Genomic DNA, 16,871 nt, shown 5'->3' with positions numbered 1-16,871 from the left:
GGACATCTATTTTCTTCATTTTTTAAGCCACTCCAGTGTTGCTCTGGCAGTGTGCTCTGGATTATTTGGATCATTTGAGTTTTTTGGCAGAGGGGTGCAGGTTTTTACCCAGGATTTCTCTGTATCCTCCCATCGGTCCTGACAATATTGCCAGTCCCTGTTGCATCCCCATAACTTGATGCTACCACCGCTATAGTTTCTGGTGGGGATGGTGTTACCTGGCTGGTGTGCAGTGTTTGATTTGCTCCACACATACCACTTAGCTTTCAGGCCAAAAAATTCCACTTTAGTCTCATCAGACCACAAGACATTCTGCCACATAACTGCAGTATCTTCTACGTGATGTTTTACAAACTTTTTGTGGGCAAGGATATGGTTTTTTTTCAGCCAGGGCTTCTTCCTTGCCACTCTCCCATAAAGGCCCTTTTTGTGGAATGCCTTGGAGATTGTTGATACATGAACATCATCGCAGCCCTGTAACTCATTCAGAGTCACAGTTGGCCTCACAGTAGCTTCCCTAAGAAGTGCCCCCCTTGTCCAGCAACCAAGTTTAGAGGGGCGGCCTGATCTAGGCAGAGTGGTGGTAGTTTCGTATTTTTCCCACTTCTGTACGATGGACTGCACTGAGCTCCAAGGGATGTTCAGTGCCTTTGAAATGGTTTTGTACCCTTCCCCAGATTTGTGCTTCTCTATAATCACATCCCTGACTTGCTTAGAATGCTCTTTCGTCTTCATTTTGATTCTTTCTTTTGAAAGTCTCTACCATACTGTGGAACCATACAGAGAGAGCTGTATTTATCCTCACAGATTAATATAAAGCAGGTGATCCACTTATTTCTTACACAGGAGGAGTCCATCAACAAATTATGTGACTTGTTGAGGTAATATATTGCACCAGAGCAAATTTAGGCTTGCAATTACAAAGGGTATGAATACTTTTTTAATCTAATTTCTGTTTTTCATTTTCAGTAAATTGAAGCTTTTGGAATTTCTTATGATATTGTTGTCAAGGTTTTATAGATCAGTGGGGAAAAAATCCTAATTTAATCTACTTCAGATTCTGAATCTGAGACTCTTTAAATGTGAAAAGTGATGGGGGCTGAATACTTTCAAGGCACTGTAGATGATTCGTGACTCCTTCTGGGCGCTCTACACTGCAGTTCATTCAGCATGTAAGCGGGGTAGAGCGGCAAGGGGGCCGTCATCCACGCAGTGTCCTTTCAGGATGATTTTTACTATTAGTGTGTGTAGCATTTTCTTTCAATTAAAATATTTTAAGGGTGGTTGTTCTGTATAAATCTGCCTTCTATTGTAATATTTTAGGGTTCCTGATTTTCCATTCTTTTTCAAAAATGACCAATTAGGTTTTCCGCTTTGTATCAATTTATTAATAATTTAAATATGAAATTTGAACATGCATAGAATCTTAGTTAAATTAAGTATATAAATGTTACCTCAATTTTATTTTTATTAGTCAAGATTTTCTATAACTTTTGTTGCTGTAATAGTAACTAAAGCACCTTTAAATAGACATCAAGTGGCTCATTGCTGGCATTAAAATAAGCAGGAAAACCTAAGAATTATTACAACAGTTCAGAAAAAAAACACTTGTGAATCATATTTACAGTCTTCCACTAACACTGTAGTTCACTCTACAAGTTAAGGTGCTTTTAAAAGGTGCTTTTATTGTTGGCATTATAATAACAGTAAACATTATTAAGCAGTTTAACAGTCCAGCAATGAGAGAGTAAAGGGGTCTCTCCACACACCAGGCATGATGTGATTTAAAAAAATTGGCAGACACTTTCACAGCAACATGACCATTCACACCAGAAGCGACACAGATGTGATGTGTTAATAATTCAGATCTATACAACTATTAAAAATTGCTATTGATGAAACTATGATCAAGACTTGTACATATTCATCAACATGATGTAATAATTGAGTGTCTTCTGACGGTATTTCAACACAAGGCAATAAATCATACACACCAGGCTTATCCAGTTCCTTCGAAATGGAGTCCCGTACATTATCTTTAATGTCTGTGTCTTTATAATTGTGATGCCCTTTGTCATAAAGCTCTGGATGTTTTTTTTTTTTTTCAATGACACGTATTATTGTTTCCCCCCCGTCATTTTGGCTACTGCTTCACTCTGCTGGACCACGTGCATTGAAGCTGTTCTGTGATTGCCCAGTGCATTAGTTGGCACACGTCAAACTGCTAAAAATAGGTTCAGTCGTGTTTTTCGCGCCGCTCCTGCGTCGCGCGTGGTGTGATAGATACTTGTCAAAAGTGTAGGTTCTGTTCATTTTGACGCATTGTTGCATAGTTCCGCTTGCCGCATCGTGTCTGGTGGGTAGCAGCCTTGCAGTACTTCACAAATTAGGTCTGTCAGGATGTCCTTTGCTCTCCACGCACCAGCGACCCTTGCAGTCTGGCCGGGCACCTGCAGGCTTGCCTGTAAGCTCCCCAGAGCTACATTCTCCAAAGCTGTAGCTCTGAGGTGGCTGTATGGTGAGACTGCAGTGTGAAAAGAAGTGACGGTATGCGCTTCGGAGGACAGCGTGTGTTCGTCTTCGCTCCTCCCGAGTCAGCGCGGGGGTGGTGGCGGTGAGCTGAGCCTAAAAATAATTGGATATTCTAAAATGGGAGAAAACAATAAAAGTAATTGCCAACTACTAAACTTAAAATAAATAAAATAAATAAATAAATAAAACTGCCATGGTTTAACATTGCTGCTGATTTTTATAAGTGTATTAAAAGACGGGTAGCTTGGAAAGAAATATAGAAACAATAATTAATATTTAATTAGATTAGCTTACATACTTCGGAAACACCTCGCCTTGATCACAGTACCTTATACATTTTTCAGCATAGAAGAATGCAGTGCTGTGCAGTTGCTGCCTTATTTGTTTTCTTGTTCTCTACGTATTTACGACTAGCAATATGATCTTATTAACAGTATTGACTCGTACATGATCAATCGAATGACAGCTGCACTTGCAGAATAGCATCCCACCATCCTGCTAAACAATCCAGAAAATGTTTTAATTCTGTCTTGCTGAAACGTTAAATTGTTTCTGCCATGATGAGTTTCAGCAGAGACACGAGTGGAGTCACATACTGAATTAACCCAACCTGGCTGGGGGTAGTGCAAAAAATAATAAACAAACACAGAAAACTGGAGTAGCGAGGAGAACGACAGCGTTGCAAAATTCCATTCCCAAAATGCCCTAATATTTTAAGTGTAATTAATACCATATGATGCATTTATTGACTAGGTCTGAAATACCCCTAGTTTCTTTTGTTTATTTTTTCTCCCTTATTTTATTTAACTATTTGTATAATTTACTGGTTATACGCTTGCATTCCCACAAAGAGGAAGTCTCAAATGACCAATAGAGGAAATGCAGAACAATATACCAACCATGTTGTTTCCTTAGCAACCTCTTGAAAGATAATATTTAGGCACTGAATGCAGGATCGAGAGAAGACAGGAGTCTCCTTTATAGGGGTGTGTATCACACACGTCCGGGACAATGCAATTTGTGTGAGGGACAACAAGTTTTACCGTTATACATTGCTCGTCCGACAACTAGTGTTTTATTTATTTTTCCTATGTTCATTCTGTTGCTATTTTTAGAGAGCAACAAGTTAAACTGAATTGCGAAAGGCTAGCACCTACACACAAACATTTTTAAAAAGTTTGTCCCAACCCTATCACATCTGATTGACAGAATCTGTTTTTATATTTTGCTTATTATAGTTTGTACTTTTGGTATGCTACTTAAATTTACTAGCAAATGTGTTCCAAACTGCACTGTAAGGAACATTTCCTTAAAGTATGTTACACATGTGTTGAGGTGAGGTGAGGTGGGGTCACAGGGAACCTTTTGTGTATCTTGAAGAATTTAGTGAACCCGTCAAGCTACAAGGCTACATCCGCCCCTGTTAATACGAATTGATAGATTGTTCACTGTTAAATAAAACTAAAATCCTACAAGTTATATTCAACTTTGTGTGTTTTGTGCAACAGGGAGGGGGCAAGTAGATTTTTCTAGCATTTTGTCCCTTGGACAAGAAGTTTTCAGAAATTGCTCACCCCTGCTGTGAGAGAGGTACTGTGGTAGCTGTGCTTGGGTGCTGTTTGGTTTATTTGAAGAGTCCTGTATGTAGTTTGTTCCTGTGTGAATAAAAGCATGCAGGCGTCCTGCACTGCAAGTTCTTGTGTCTGGGTTGCTATTTCTGACCACAAGGCACGTTGCCACACCATACATACCTAATCAGTTGATACCTTTGAAGACCCCTAGTCTAACATGGCTACCATAGTTCTTCAGTGTAGACCATACATTTGTAGTTAATATTTGCTACATAGCTGTATTCTACGATTTTCTGTTACGTTCCATTGCCAGCTTTGTCCAGTGAAAATGACCCATTCCACTACCATATTATTTGAACCTCCTGGCAATGTCAGGTATACACTTTTTTTTTTTTTTTTGTGCATGCTATTCCCCTTACATTTATACCAAGGTGTAAGATTTAATAGGCTTGTTTTTCTCAAATAATAATTCTAGTCCTCCTTGATGTGATTTTCAATAAACATTTTAATTCTGAGATAAAAAGGAAATCCAACGATACACAGTACAGAACATAGTCACATACGAACTGCACAGACAGATCTTCAAAACAATACTGTAGGTTTAACCCCACAGGACTTTGTCAATCGAAAAACCTTCAATGCCAGTTTGGATAGTGAGTGCTTTATTCCTGAAATACAGTGGTTTAAGTACAGTACAAAACCAGCCCCCCCTTCTTGGAGTCTCCGAGGCTTGAGACTACATGTGATTGTAATCAGTGTTTTAATTCGCTAAGCAATTCATGCATAATCAAGGGTACTCGACCCGAGGTAACAGCTGCTCTCTGGCATAAAATAAACAAGTTTGTTATCTTGTCTGTGATAGAGGCAGGCACCAGCCCCGGTTGTCTGTTTATGAGAACTGGTCTTTTGTTGGATGTGATAAACCCTATGTTACATGATTACGTTTTTATATGAAACTAAGTCTTGCAAAAGGAATGCTTTGCTTCCATTTGCAAACTCCCACCCCCAGTAGGGGGGGGGGGAGGAGTGGAGTAGGTGGCAAGCAGCTCCAAAACCATACAGGATATCATCAGTATCGCATCTTTGATAATTCTGTTCATAGTTAGCTTGGACAAACATGTCATTCATTAACCATGTATATCTGCACTGAGACAACCTTGGTTAGTTCACAAGGAAGTCCTTGCATATGGCTTTCCTGTTTGTTTTAAATGCCCTGTTGTGCAAGATGAGACAGTTGCACGTTTGTTCGAAAGGTTCCCGCTGCTCCTCATGCTGTTGGAGAATGTAACCGTTTTGTGTGACGGTGTCCGATTAAAAAGACAGATGCATGCCAGCCATTGTAACTGGTCAGCTGAATGTTGGCAGCGTGAGTCGTGTGTTAGCACTGCCCTGGCGGGGGGAGCACATAACTGGCTCTTGAGGTATAATCCTATAGAATGAGTTGGAGCAGGGGCAGTGCAAAGTGTCCTGCTGTTGGATGTTCTTAATCTCTCAGACAAACTTCAGTCGCAGTAAGATATTCACACAACCGTCTCGTTCCATCGTCTAGCCTAGATGTATTCTCTACCCACAAATGAACTCTCCTCTCTTGATTTGGAAGACATTGTAGTGAAGTTTGTAAGTAGTTTAATTTTTATTATCTTTCTTTTTTGGGTGTTTTGAGAACTTTAAGACTTTAACACTGAAAATGAGAATTCTGAGGCTCTCCTTGTGTTTTCTTTGGGATGTTTCTACAAAAGGAACATGGGTTGCAAAACTAGCTTGTCTTGTTAATAGCGGACCATCCAGCACTTAGTTCTTCACTGCCAAGCTAGCATTTTCACCATGATTTTTTTTTTCTCTCTAACCACCAACTAATATTCATTTAGTTAAGGTAGTCCAAGATGAGTATTAATGTGTGCCATATTAACTTTATAACGTGTTAAATATTAAGTACTGCATAGAAAGCAGGCTACTGTATTGCATATGCATACATGTTGTTGAAAGGGTAATGAGATGGAGCAGTTGTCTCCATTATCAGACCTGCATTTTTTGTGTTTGTATTTTAAAATAACCAAAACAAATTCCCTTGTATTGAGCTGTGTTTGAGGAAGCCTGCAGCTTGCACATAAAATGCCCCCATCCTCGGGTCAGGACTGGCTCCAGTGTTTGGAGAAGTTTCCTGGTGTGCCATCAATAAAAGATTGAGTCCTGTAGGTATAATAATTGAACAGGCTGCCTCGTGTACTAGCGAATTCGCATCTGCCACCTTTCTCAATTGTGCTGCAACAACTTTACGTGTTTTAAAATTAGTTAAAATCCAGTCTCTCTGCATAAGTGCCATTTTAAAGAGGTTTGCTTTTTATTTAGCAAAGTAAGTAATATGTCCGAATGACAGCTTTAATTGTGGACTTTTGACTTCTGACAATATTTCAAGTTGTGACTTACATTAGTACAGTAGGCCATTGAAGGCATAGAATTTCATACCAAATTAACAACAAAGAAATGTCTGAATGTAGCTTTGAACAAAAAAAGCGCTCTCTCCTAACCCGAGCCTCTTATGCTAATCACCCCTCCAGCGCTATTTTTAAACCCTGAACCCTTACCTGAGCAGTTTGTCTTCGTTATATAAGAAGGAAAGTTCAATAGCTTTCTTGGAAAGGGGGGGGGGGGGGGGGGGGGGGGGAATATAATCTTGTTTTAATTTTGCATGCTGATCGGATATGATGTTTTACAGGCAGGCATTGGTAATCCTACAGTCCAGTGTTTGGTAAATTAGGTATGTTAGCTAGACTGTAAACACTCCCAATAGTCACTCGTCCTGAGGATTTTGTATTTTGGATAATCCTTATATCCTTATAATCCTTATAATATGTTTTAAATTGTAGCTATAGTACATTAAACTACTACTTGAGTAATTGTATTTGTCAGGTTGCCTACGATTTGTTTCTGGTGTTGCTGTACTAGGCCAATACACATGACTGACTGTGCCTAATTAGCCACATTTATTAATATAAAGTTCTCCTGGTTCATTCTGGCATGCTGAAATACCTGTAAGGTATGGAGCAAAGGAAATAAGGTTAGTTTAGCTAGCAAAGATGAAGCCAAAACCTAATCCACTGTTTCGGTGTACTTTTTAACAAGGCATACTGTATCTCAGACTGCCATGGTAATGAGCGTGGAACTGCCTGACAACATATCTCCGGGCTGAATGCAAGACCCACCCACATGTTTGTTGCATTGCTGGCCAATAAAAAATGTAGAAGCGGTCCTTCCCCTGTGCATCACCAAAAGAGTTGCTAAGAGACGAGCAGTTCTGTATTGAGATGAACCATTTTTCATAACCCCAGCAGGTTTTTGATTGCTATGATTCTATTGCCCAGATGACCAACTCCATTTTTTAGGGATTACCATTTTCTCTGGTTGTGCTGTTTTACAGTAAAGCTCATGGGCTGTACCAGTTGCATGTTGCTCCAGTGTTGTCCCATGTGATGTGCAAAGATCTTTCAAGGGGAGGGGTTACCTTACAAAAAAGCTTAACAAGGTTTGTGATGGCTGGTAGTTTTACAAATCATACTTCCTTGGTACTTTTGCAATCTGGAGAGGAAGCCCGAACTTGGCTTTTTTTTTTTTTTTTTTTTTTTTTTTTAAAGCATGCTATGAGACTTTTACAGTAACGGCACCTAAAACATATTTTCTTTTCTCCTCTCCTTTGCAGTTTGAGCTATTCCTCTACTGCTTTAGATTTTGAGAACAAACAGAAATTGCACCCAGTCTTTGAGTCTCCGAAAATGTCGCGTCGTAGTTTGCGTCTCACGACTGGACATTACTCGGATGACAGCTTCTTGGACACCAGTAACAGCAGCATGTCCCACAGTGGGAAATATAAAGAATCCAGGTAAGAAAGAGAGGCTTGCATGTTCTGATTATGTGTCAACAGCAGATTTGTTAGTTGAGGTTTACAGGGGTTGTCTGAGGTTTTGAAACCATTTTTAGGAATTGGTTTAAGTCTTGCAATTCCCTTCTATTTTGAACCGTGGGGAAATCTGAAAACCGCTGTACTTTATCTCTCTTAATCGATCAGGCTTTTTCTCCCAGGTGGGCTGTACATACCTACTTATTAACATTACGCCATATCAAATACAGAGTTTCTATCATTAAACTAGACCCCGCTATCTGTATGCCTGCCTGTAATTTTAGTTTTATTACAGAAATTAGATTTCACTTTCCACATATCTTAAGTACTCTGTCAGACAGTTGGTAAATTATCAGTAGTGGCCTTTCTTTCTAATTCTGCAATTTACTGTTAATGCAAGTTGGGGAATTTTTTCCTCTGTTTTGCCAAGTAATGTTATTTGGAAATGTGTGTACAGAAAATAATGCATCTAACTCTCCCTCATTGTAGAAGCCTAAAACAGCAAAGAAGTGCAAGCAAGCAGTCTGCACTGCCTTCTCAGCCCCCTGCCAGGAAAGCCCTGTCTCATAGTCTATTAACACAGAGCAGCTTTTACAGCTGTGCCAGTGACACGTCCCTGATGTCCACCATGCTGGAAGACTCCTCTATACAGGAGAGGACGCTAATGGGTAGCTTTTGGGGTAAGGGCTTGGGGTCGGTAATATTTTTTTTTTCCTTATTTATTAAATTACAGAAGTGGGAACTATACCAAATCTTAAATCTCTGTGGTGAATTTAACATCTCTATGGATTGAAGATTTGCTCTGTAGCTTCCAGTAAACTCTACGTGAGCTACTGTACACATTGCTGCGGTGATTGGTGGATCCATTCATTGACATATGCATGGCCATTCATACAGTAACAATAGTAGAGTATTAGCGTGGGATAACAATAAACATGAACCTATTTGCATTTTCTCCAACCAACAGAATGTTGATAAATCGGCTGTAATCAGATTGGTTCGAGGCAGTGTTTCTATTCTGAGAATAACTGTGTGTGTAATTAATACATACATGTGCACACTTAAAAAAAAAAAAAAAAAAATAACCAGGATTTGTTGAAATTGAATTTACCATTTACCTTAAACCTATTTATCTTCATGCTCAAGGATTTTGATTGTCAGCCTGATCACTTTGCCCTGCTTGTCTAAAATCTCCATGGCATTCTGCTGTTTGTAATCCTATCTAAACTGTAATGGGTTGCTGCAATAGCACGGGAGTCTGCTGCAGACTGCTGAAATGCTGATACATTGGAAATTAAAGGTCAAAAAGACTATGAACCCAGCATCTTTATCAAGTGATCTGTGCTCCAAGAATGGTGTATTATCTACAGCTGTGGCTAAAGGTTCTGCATCACCATGGAACGTTCGGTTTGGGGCATAATACAAAAAACTGAACAGAATTTAGATGCACTCAAAGTAAAACTACTAAATGATATTGCAAGTGTCTACTGGAAGCCATAATAGTAGTACAGTATTTACAATTTGTCTGTTTTTCTTTAAGTATATGGTAAACTTAATGTTATGTAATTCAATATGTTAATGAAACATTCTGCAGGTTTAGTTCTATAAGGTGATGTAAAACATTTGGCCATGTCTGTAGCAATAGCACAGCTCACTGTGTAGCCACTCAAGGGTAGGGTAGTTCAATCGCACGTTTTTACAAATAAATATTGGATTTAAAATATTTGGCTTAAATTGCGGTATTGGGGAGATTCAAATCTTTTAAGGGGTTTTGTAGATCTGGTTTTACTTCAGCTGTTCACCTTAAAGATGTGTCTGAAGTGGCAGTCTCGCCACCGAAATACTTGTTTTCAGTCTTTGCTTTGTGTCCACAGGTCTGGATGAGGAGGGTGATCTCAAAGGTAAGGCCACTCTCCCCTTTTTCTTTTCTTTTCTTTTTTTTTCTTGCATGTCAGTTGGGTTCAGCAATGATGATCTCCTGAGCGCTCATTATGCTTTTCTGGTTAGGTGCAGACGCAACCGTGATAATGGCAAACGGTGACATCGCTACGGCTGAGACGCAGACCAGCGTGATCAATGGTTATACCTGCAATGAGAGCACAGTGCTGTCTGACAGGAAGGGTGCCCTGACCGTGTATTCTCCCAGCCACACAGCCTCTTCAACAACTGTGTACAGCAGGGACAAGGGCAAGAAGTCAAGTAAGATGTGTTTGCAGTATCTGCATCATTCTTGTGATGTTCATAATCATCCATGCTAACTTTTTTTTATATATATATATATATATATATATATATATCTATATATATATATATATATATATATATATATATATATATATATATATATATATATATATATATATATATATATATATATATATATATATATATATATATATATATATATATATATATATATATATATATATATAAATTAAATATATTAGTGGTTGTAATGGTGAGAGTGCGTTTCCCACAAACGTCCCACAGTGCGCGCTGTTTTGTGTCGATATATTACTTTCAGGTACAGGGGTGTTTATTGATAATGACAACAATGTCCAGAGCCCTAAGGCAAACATCTGTAAATAAGTGCTGGAGTGGTACAGCGGTGTGTATCATAACTGTAATCCCCAGGTTTGACCCACAACCAAAAGTCCAGGTTTTCCAAACACCCACACTAAACACGAAACACAAACACAAGATAGTGAGTGAAATTATGTGCTAGTGGTGATTAAAGTACTCTGAAATGCTGGGGTGAAAAGTGATGTCCGGGTTAATGCTGGCTTGTACTCCAGCTTTGGATCATGTTACTGATAGTCTAAAACACAAACAAGTTACAGCAGACACTTTACAAACACAAAACAAACACTCACTGTTCTCAGCAATTGTTACTTCTTTCATGGTTATCTCCAACCAAAAGGAAGACATCACTTTCACTATGCCCCCTATTTATACCCTCGCTCATGACCCCCAGGTTAACAAGCGCATCCGCTCCTCCAATCCTCAGATACCATGCAGTCTCCTGTCCGAGTCATTGAGCTTGGGTGCCGTAGCTCAGCCCTCTTCCTAAATGACCGACTTCCACCTACCCTAAGGAATAAATTGGAGTGTCATTTAAGTTTACTCCGTTCCTTTTATATAGTGCCCTCACAGGTCAGGAAGGAGATCTAACACCAAGAATCATTAAATCTCTGTCAAGTGGATTTGAATGTTGGTTGTTTTGGTCAAATAATGAACCTATTTGTAGAACAGAAGGTCTCCTTGCTGTTTTACTAGACCTAGTTTGCTATGACATCAAAACATTTGTTTGAAAACACTAAGTGCACTAGCTATAAAGGGGGCAATGCAGCAAGATGCCTGTCGAAATTAATCATTTATCCCCTCTCATCATCTTGCTTTTGAAAGATTTTATTTTGTCACAGGCAAGGCAGCACCTCCTGTTATTGTGCCGTGCAATCTTTTGGATTTCCATTCATTTCAGAAGTGCAGGTTTTTCAGCTGGGATTCATTTAACTGTATTAGAGTTCCTGTTTATTTAGATTTTGGATTCTAAAGGAAATGCTGCAGAAATAATTTTTATATCAGTTGCCATTAAACACGATGGGTGCAGGAACCAAGCTGTTGACACATGCATATTGTGTAGTAGGTGAAATGCTTGGGTAGGACATGTCCTATAGTACACGCCAAGTGATTCATTCTTCTATGAACCTTGGGATGACTCAGTCTTGGATGTAACAGTCAAAGTAAACCAAACAGATTTGCTGCTGTTGTGACTCAGCCTGTGCTCCTCCCTGATTGTACTTAGCAAGATTAGGCAGCATCTGATTTGGAAGGGTTATTCAATCCAAAAATACTTTATTACTAAAACTAGGTAGAAACAGTTATTTTGAAACATACATGCAACACTAAATAAGGAATGAAATACAAGTGGTATGATCGGATGAAGAAAACAAACAATTTAAATCGATCAATCTTTTCTAATAGGTATCTTCCGTTTATTCAGAGAACAATTTCTGAGTAAAAGCAAGCATGCTGCAGCATCCATAGCGTCGTTGATAGTGCAGCTTATCCAAAATGTTCTGTTGAAGATTGGGTATGAAGCAAAAGGTATCTGACACTCCTGTATTTACATTTCTCTCTCTCTCTCTCTCTCTCTCTCTCTCTCATACTTGCTGGCAGTCTGGAGATAATTTCATTCTCTATCAAAGAGGCGCATGCTATGCTTCAAAGCACTGAGTCCATGGTGTTGGTGGCAGCTCAGGACAATATTAAACTGCACTGTTTCCCTGCTTTCTTCACTAGGGGGCATCGGATATCCTCATGTTCTGCTTTGCTATTTTAGTTTGACAGTGAATGTGGATGTTCTTCCTGTGAACACAGTCCTCTGAATTTATTGTTTTGCTTAATTTTATTCAGATGTTGGGCTCTCCCTGGGACTCCATGTTGAGGAAGAAGAGCTGTGCTTGCCAGTATTTAGAATGGACAAAAAACTACTCCCTCATTTTTATAGTAAATGTTTTAATTGGTCATTTAGCAGACACGTTTTTCCAAAGCAACTTAGAGACTAGGGGGTGAACTATGCAACAGCTGCTGCTGCAGAGTTACTTACAATAGGACCTCGGTTTTATGTCTCATCCGAAGGATGGAGCACAAGGAGGTTAAGTGACTTGATCAGGGTCACACACACACAGTGAGTCAGTGGCTGAGCTGGGATTTGAACCTCCTGGTAGCAAGCCCTTTCTTTAACCACTGGACCACTAAGCCTACCTGTAAGGATGTATCAGAAAGTACCCATCTCCCCCACTCATGTAAATAAGCGCTCTCTCTTCCATCAGCCAAACTTGGTACAGGGTTGTTTTATGGGCTGCAATGAACCCACACTAGTCAATTGCAACACTGCCCTATAGTATACTGTACTGTTCAAAATCTATTCTGCAGGAATTTAGGTTAGCAAGAGGAATATAATGTGTCTACAACACAATCAAGACTACTGCTTTAAAAAGCAAATTGCACCTATTGTGAATATTTTAACATACAACAATAAACAGTGCAGTGTCTTCTGATTTCCTTCTGTATAGTTTTAAATAAAATCACAGCTTTTCTGCCATTTTGCAGATGACCACTTCTGGATTTACCAGTACACAAGTCAGCTCTCTCTCTATCCTGTCGCCCTGGCTACATGCAAATACTGATGCTGTTTGAATGGCCCATGGCAGCTCTGACTCTCTGATTCTAGCAGAGGGACAAACCACTCATCTTTAACGCTGATATCTCTGTTGCAGCTCACTCAAGTTTTTGTGGAAGTATCAATGTCAAAGACTTGATGACGAGCGAGGAACATCTCGGTTTAAATGGGCCATTGTGTAAGTAACAAGCATTTTCTTTTTTGATCCACTGTTTTAATTCACAGCATGGGGTAGGGCACATGACTTCATGTAATTAATACACTGACATTTATTTTTTATAAATACTTTGGTGTGGGGAATTAGTCACACAGGGCTTCTCAGTTTAAACAAAGTAAGCGATTCAGAATTATTATTTGATGTGAGTGTGTGATACAAATAGCTTACTGTACTTATTTTAACCATCAACCTGAAATTAATCTGTTCACACCATTCTATTGTAAATGTTAATTTATGTATTTTTATAAAGTACACATATAAAGTATAATGTCTACATTTGTGTATTCATGGTCTATCTCAGGTACCATGATGTATTGAGCTGTGACAATTTTCCATCTGTGATCGCATAGCTGTTGGATCCTATGCAGTCGTTGATTGTATGGTCTTGTTTGCATGCACAATCTGTACTGTGGTAAAGCTTCATGTAACTCAGCTGTATTCATTGACAGGACATCTCTGCTGGTTACCTGCCTATAGGGATAATTGTTTATAACCAGTTTTTAAATTGCTCCATAATGTTGTCATAACAATAATAGGCAACATAATTTTTTACTTCATTTTTTATAATATGTATCTTTTTATTTAAGGACATTCCTGTTATATTTAAACATATTTGAATCATTGAGATAAACTAACACCAATGTGATTTTATTAATGGCTTGGTTCCCTATCTGTGTATGCTACAGAGCAGCCCCCTCTGTGTTGGTCCCCCACTTTGTGTATTCCCCCATTTGCTTTCCAGGTAACACATGGTTCCAACCTGCAGTGAATGACTCTCTAGTAAATTCTCTGAAAGGAAGAGCATTGGGGTAATCTAACTGGGGACCAGCACGGAGGAGGGGTTGCTGTAGCACAGATGCTTCGAATGAAATCTAATGGCAGGTTTCAAAAGATTTTACTCTCCTTCACGTTAATCATACAGGCCTTGTATCCAAGTTCAATGTGTATAGTCAGAATATGGGAGGATGCTTTTACATGACTAGTCTTTAGAAGTAGCAGGTTGTCTGCAATCTTTATTCCCTCTTCGTTTTATTAACAATGTTACCAAAACTGACAGGTGATGACTGTAAGGGGAAGAAGCACCTTCAAACTCAGAAGGTCCGTCTGCAGACTTCAAGATTTAAGTGTTCCACACAGACGCTATGGCACATCCTTTCTTACACAGGTTCATTCTCAGCTCATCATTCTCTTTGTCACAGCTAGCAAGAGCCCTGTCTCTTGATAGAAATCCTGCTCATTACTGTCAATGTTGGTGGCAAGTGCTGTTCAACTAGAATGAAACCGTCATTGTTTTTTGGTTGTTCAAATGTGTAGTGTGCCTTTAGAAAAAGTAGCATGCTGACTTTGTGTAAGGCTTCAGGCCACATATGCATCCTTTTGAGAACTGTAACAAGCTGCTTTTATAAACTGGATTTTTTATTTATTTATTTATTTATTTTAAGTAGCTGTACGTTCAAGTGTCTATTCTTCAAACAAGAATCTGTTTTATAATGCACCCTTATTCTTTCATCCACTTCTCTAGGGTTAATATAGTGCATGTTTAGTCTATAATTTAATTTGAACTGTAATCTAAGTGGTCCTTTTAAATACTGAAGTATTGATGTTCTTTTCTATTTCAGATCATTAAATAAACATTTTTGGACGGCTGTTCTGATGCGTATAATTTTCATGTTTATTATTTCTAGGCTACTATGTTCTCCGGGCAGTTCAGACTGTTGCTTCTGCAGGCTGGCTTGTGATCAGGAAGCTGTTGTCTGTTCTGTGGTTGGCCATTGTATCTCCAGGTCATTCTTTGAATTATTGATCTCTGCATGACCATTGCTGCCTCTATTCTTTGTAGAAGTGCTGCTGTTGTGTTTGTGGCTGTTTTTCAAGTTAATTTGTAGTCCATAACTTTTTTTAATGAAATCTGAGTAAAGTTAAAACTTGGTCTCCTAGACAAGCATCTTTTAATTTTACTCATTTTTGTTTTCTTTCCTCCTTGAGTGGGTTTGTTTTACTTGAGGACATTTAAGCAGAGGTGACCATTGGAATTGATTCAGACTTTTCAATGCCAAAACTGTGCTGGGATGAGCCTGTTGAAATATTCTTTCAAAATGTAAACACACCTAGGCTAATTTAGAATTAGCTGGAAAACAAAAGCATAATTTGTACTATTTTGTGCATGATGTGATAGTCATTTATGAATGTGTGTGTATATAGAAAAATACAAACATGGTCTCGTTTGCTACCAAATACATTTTAGCTATTTGTTCGAATCATTGTCCCAGCTCAATTTTCTTAAAGATGCATGTTTTTATTTATTTTATTTATATATTTTCTGCAAATATTAAAAAAATAGTTTCACAGTTCTTGGGTTGCAACTTTTTGAAGGGTCTAAATGATACCACAGCATGCTCATCTCTGCTCTACACTTGCCTACTCTGTTAACCAGAAGTGTATTTACTGTACATCCATCAAGATTGAGAGTTTCACTTCCTGCCTGCTTATCCATCTTTCCTGTGTCTTGCTGTGTTTAAGGTCAGTAGTGACTGCTGCTTGCTCTGTTTCTGCTGTAGCTGTCCAGCAGTGCGTAGAGCATTGGGGTAGTATTTGTTGTTACTAGTTATGCTGCTTTTTTTTTTTCCTTCTCTCCACTGCATCGTTTTATATAATACATAATCCTGAGGATTTGCAAGCGTCTCTGCTGCCCCCTGTCCCAGTCTCCTGAGAAGTTTCTATTTCTTTATTTAAAAATGTTCATGTTCCTTTTCTCAGGGAAGGCAGTGTCTGGGGCCGTGTGGTGGCTGGGGACTGGATGGTACCAGCTTGTTACATTGATGTCCCTCCTCAATGTGTTTGTCCTGACAAGGTATGCTGTGCTGTCTCTCTTGTCTGATCACAGTGCACATTAGGAGCTTTGTGAAACATAGGGAGTTGCTTTGCAATGTGTATTAATTCATTGCTGAGTGGTGTGAACCAAGAAACCAAGAAAAAGCTTTTCCCTATTTATTGCATATTTATTGTAGACTAATGCTTTGTTTCCACAAATGAATTTGTTAAAAGCATTTGTGTATTTTTGCATATACATACTACTCACAAAGTTAAGCATATTACATTTTCTTAGAATCTTAAATATTCAAATACAAATTGTGAAATGAAGTGCCTGCAGTTTCTGTGTTGTCCTTGCTTACAAGGTCATTGGCCCTCTGACCAATGGCAGACAAGATAGAAGCCTTTATAAATTACACTGGAAATGCAACTTGACTCAGCAAAGATGCTGGCTAGTGTATCCACCCAGATGATCAGAAGTTGCCTACACAGCCTTGGACACCTCTACATTCCACTTACGTTGACGAACCACCGTCGTCAGGCTCCACTTCAATGGTGCCGTAACCATCTGGGGCGGACGACTGCAAATTGGGTCAATTTGATCCTAACTTCATCAAGATTGTGTATACTAATAAATATTAATTTCAAAGAATTCACTAC

General features: G+C 38.9%; 1 protein-coding gene across 5 annotated transcripts in view; it reads left to right on the top strand.

The window, feature by feature from the left end:
• The window catches only part of LOC121330863 (SUN domain-containing protein 1-like), a 40,734-nt gene that overhangs the window by 12,706 nt on the left and 11,157 nt on the right, over positions 1 to 16,871 (top strand). For 3 of the 5 annotated variants that reach the window (XM_041277735.1, XM_041277738.1, XM_041277733.1), the window contains 9 exons: positions 7,801 to 7,980; positions 8,488 to 8,678; positions 9,873 to 9,899; positions 10,006 to 10,197; positions 11,983 to 12,105; positions 13,281 to 13,361; positions 14,458 to 14,565; positions 15,086 to 15,184; positions 16,158 to 16,251. In XM_041277735.1, the coding sequence (XP_041133669.1) occupies positions 7,801 to 7,980; positions 8,488 to 8,678; positions 9,873 to 9,899; positions 10,006 to 10,197; positions 11,983 to 12,105; positions 13,281 to 13,361; positions 14,458 to 14,565; positions 15,086 to 15,184; positions 16,158 to 16,251 (1,095 nt within the window). The remainder of the gene's footprint in view (positions 1 to 7,800; positions 7,981 to 8,487; positions 8,679 to 9,872; positions 9,900 to 10,005; positions 10,198 to 11,982; positions 12,106 to 13,280; positions 13,362 to 14,457; positions 14,566 to 15,085; positions 15,185 to 16,157; positions 16,252 to 16,871) is intronic. The other 2 variants (XM_041277737.1, XM_041277736.1) reach the window with 2 other exon arrangements.

This window comes from Polyodon spathula, chromosome 18 (genome assembly GCF_017654505.1).
Source record: "Polyodon spathula isolate WHYD16114869_AA chromosome 18, ASM1765450v1, whole genome shotgun sequence".
NCBI lineage: Eukaryota > Metazoa > Chordata > Actinopteri > Acipenseriformes > Polyodontidae > Polyodon > Polyodon spathula.
Note: the sequence above shows the minus strand (reverse complement) of the source record. Positions and strands in the feature narration are given on the sequence as shown.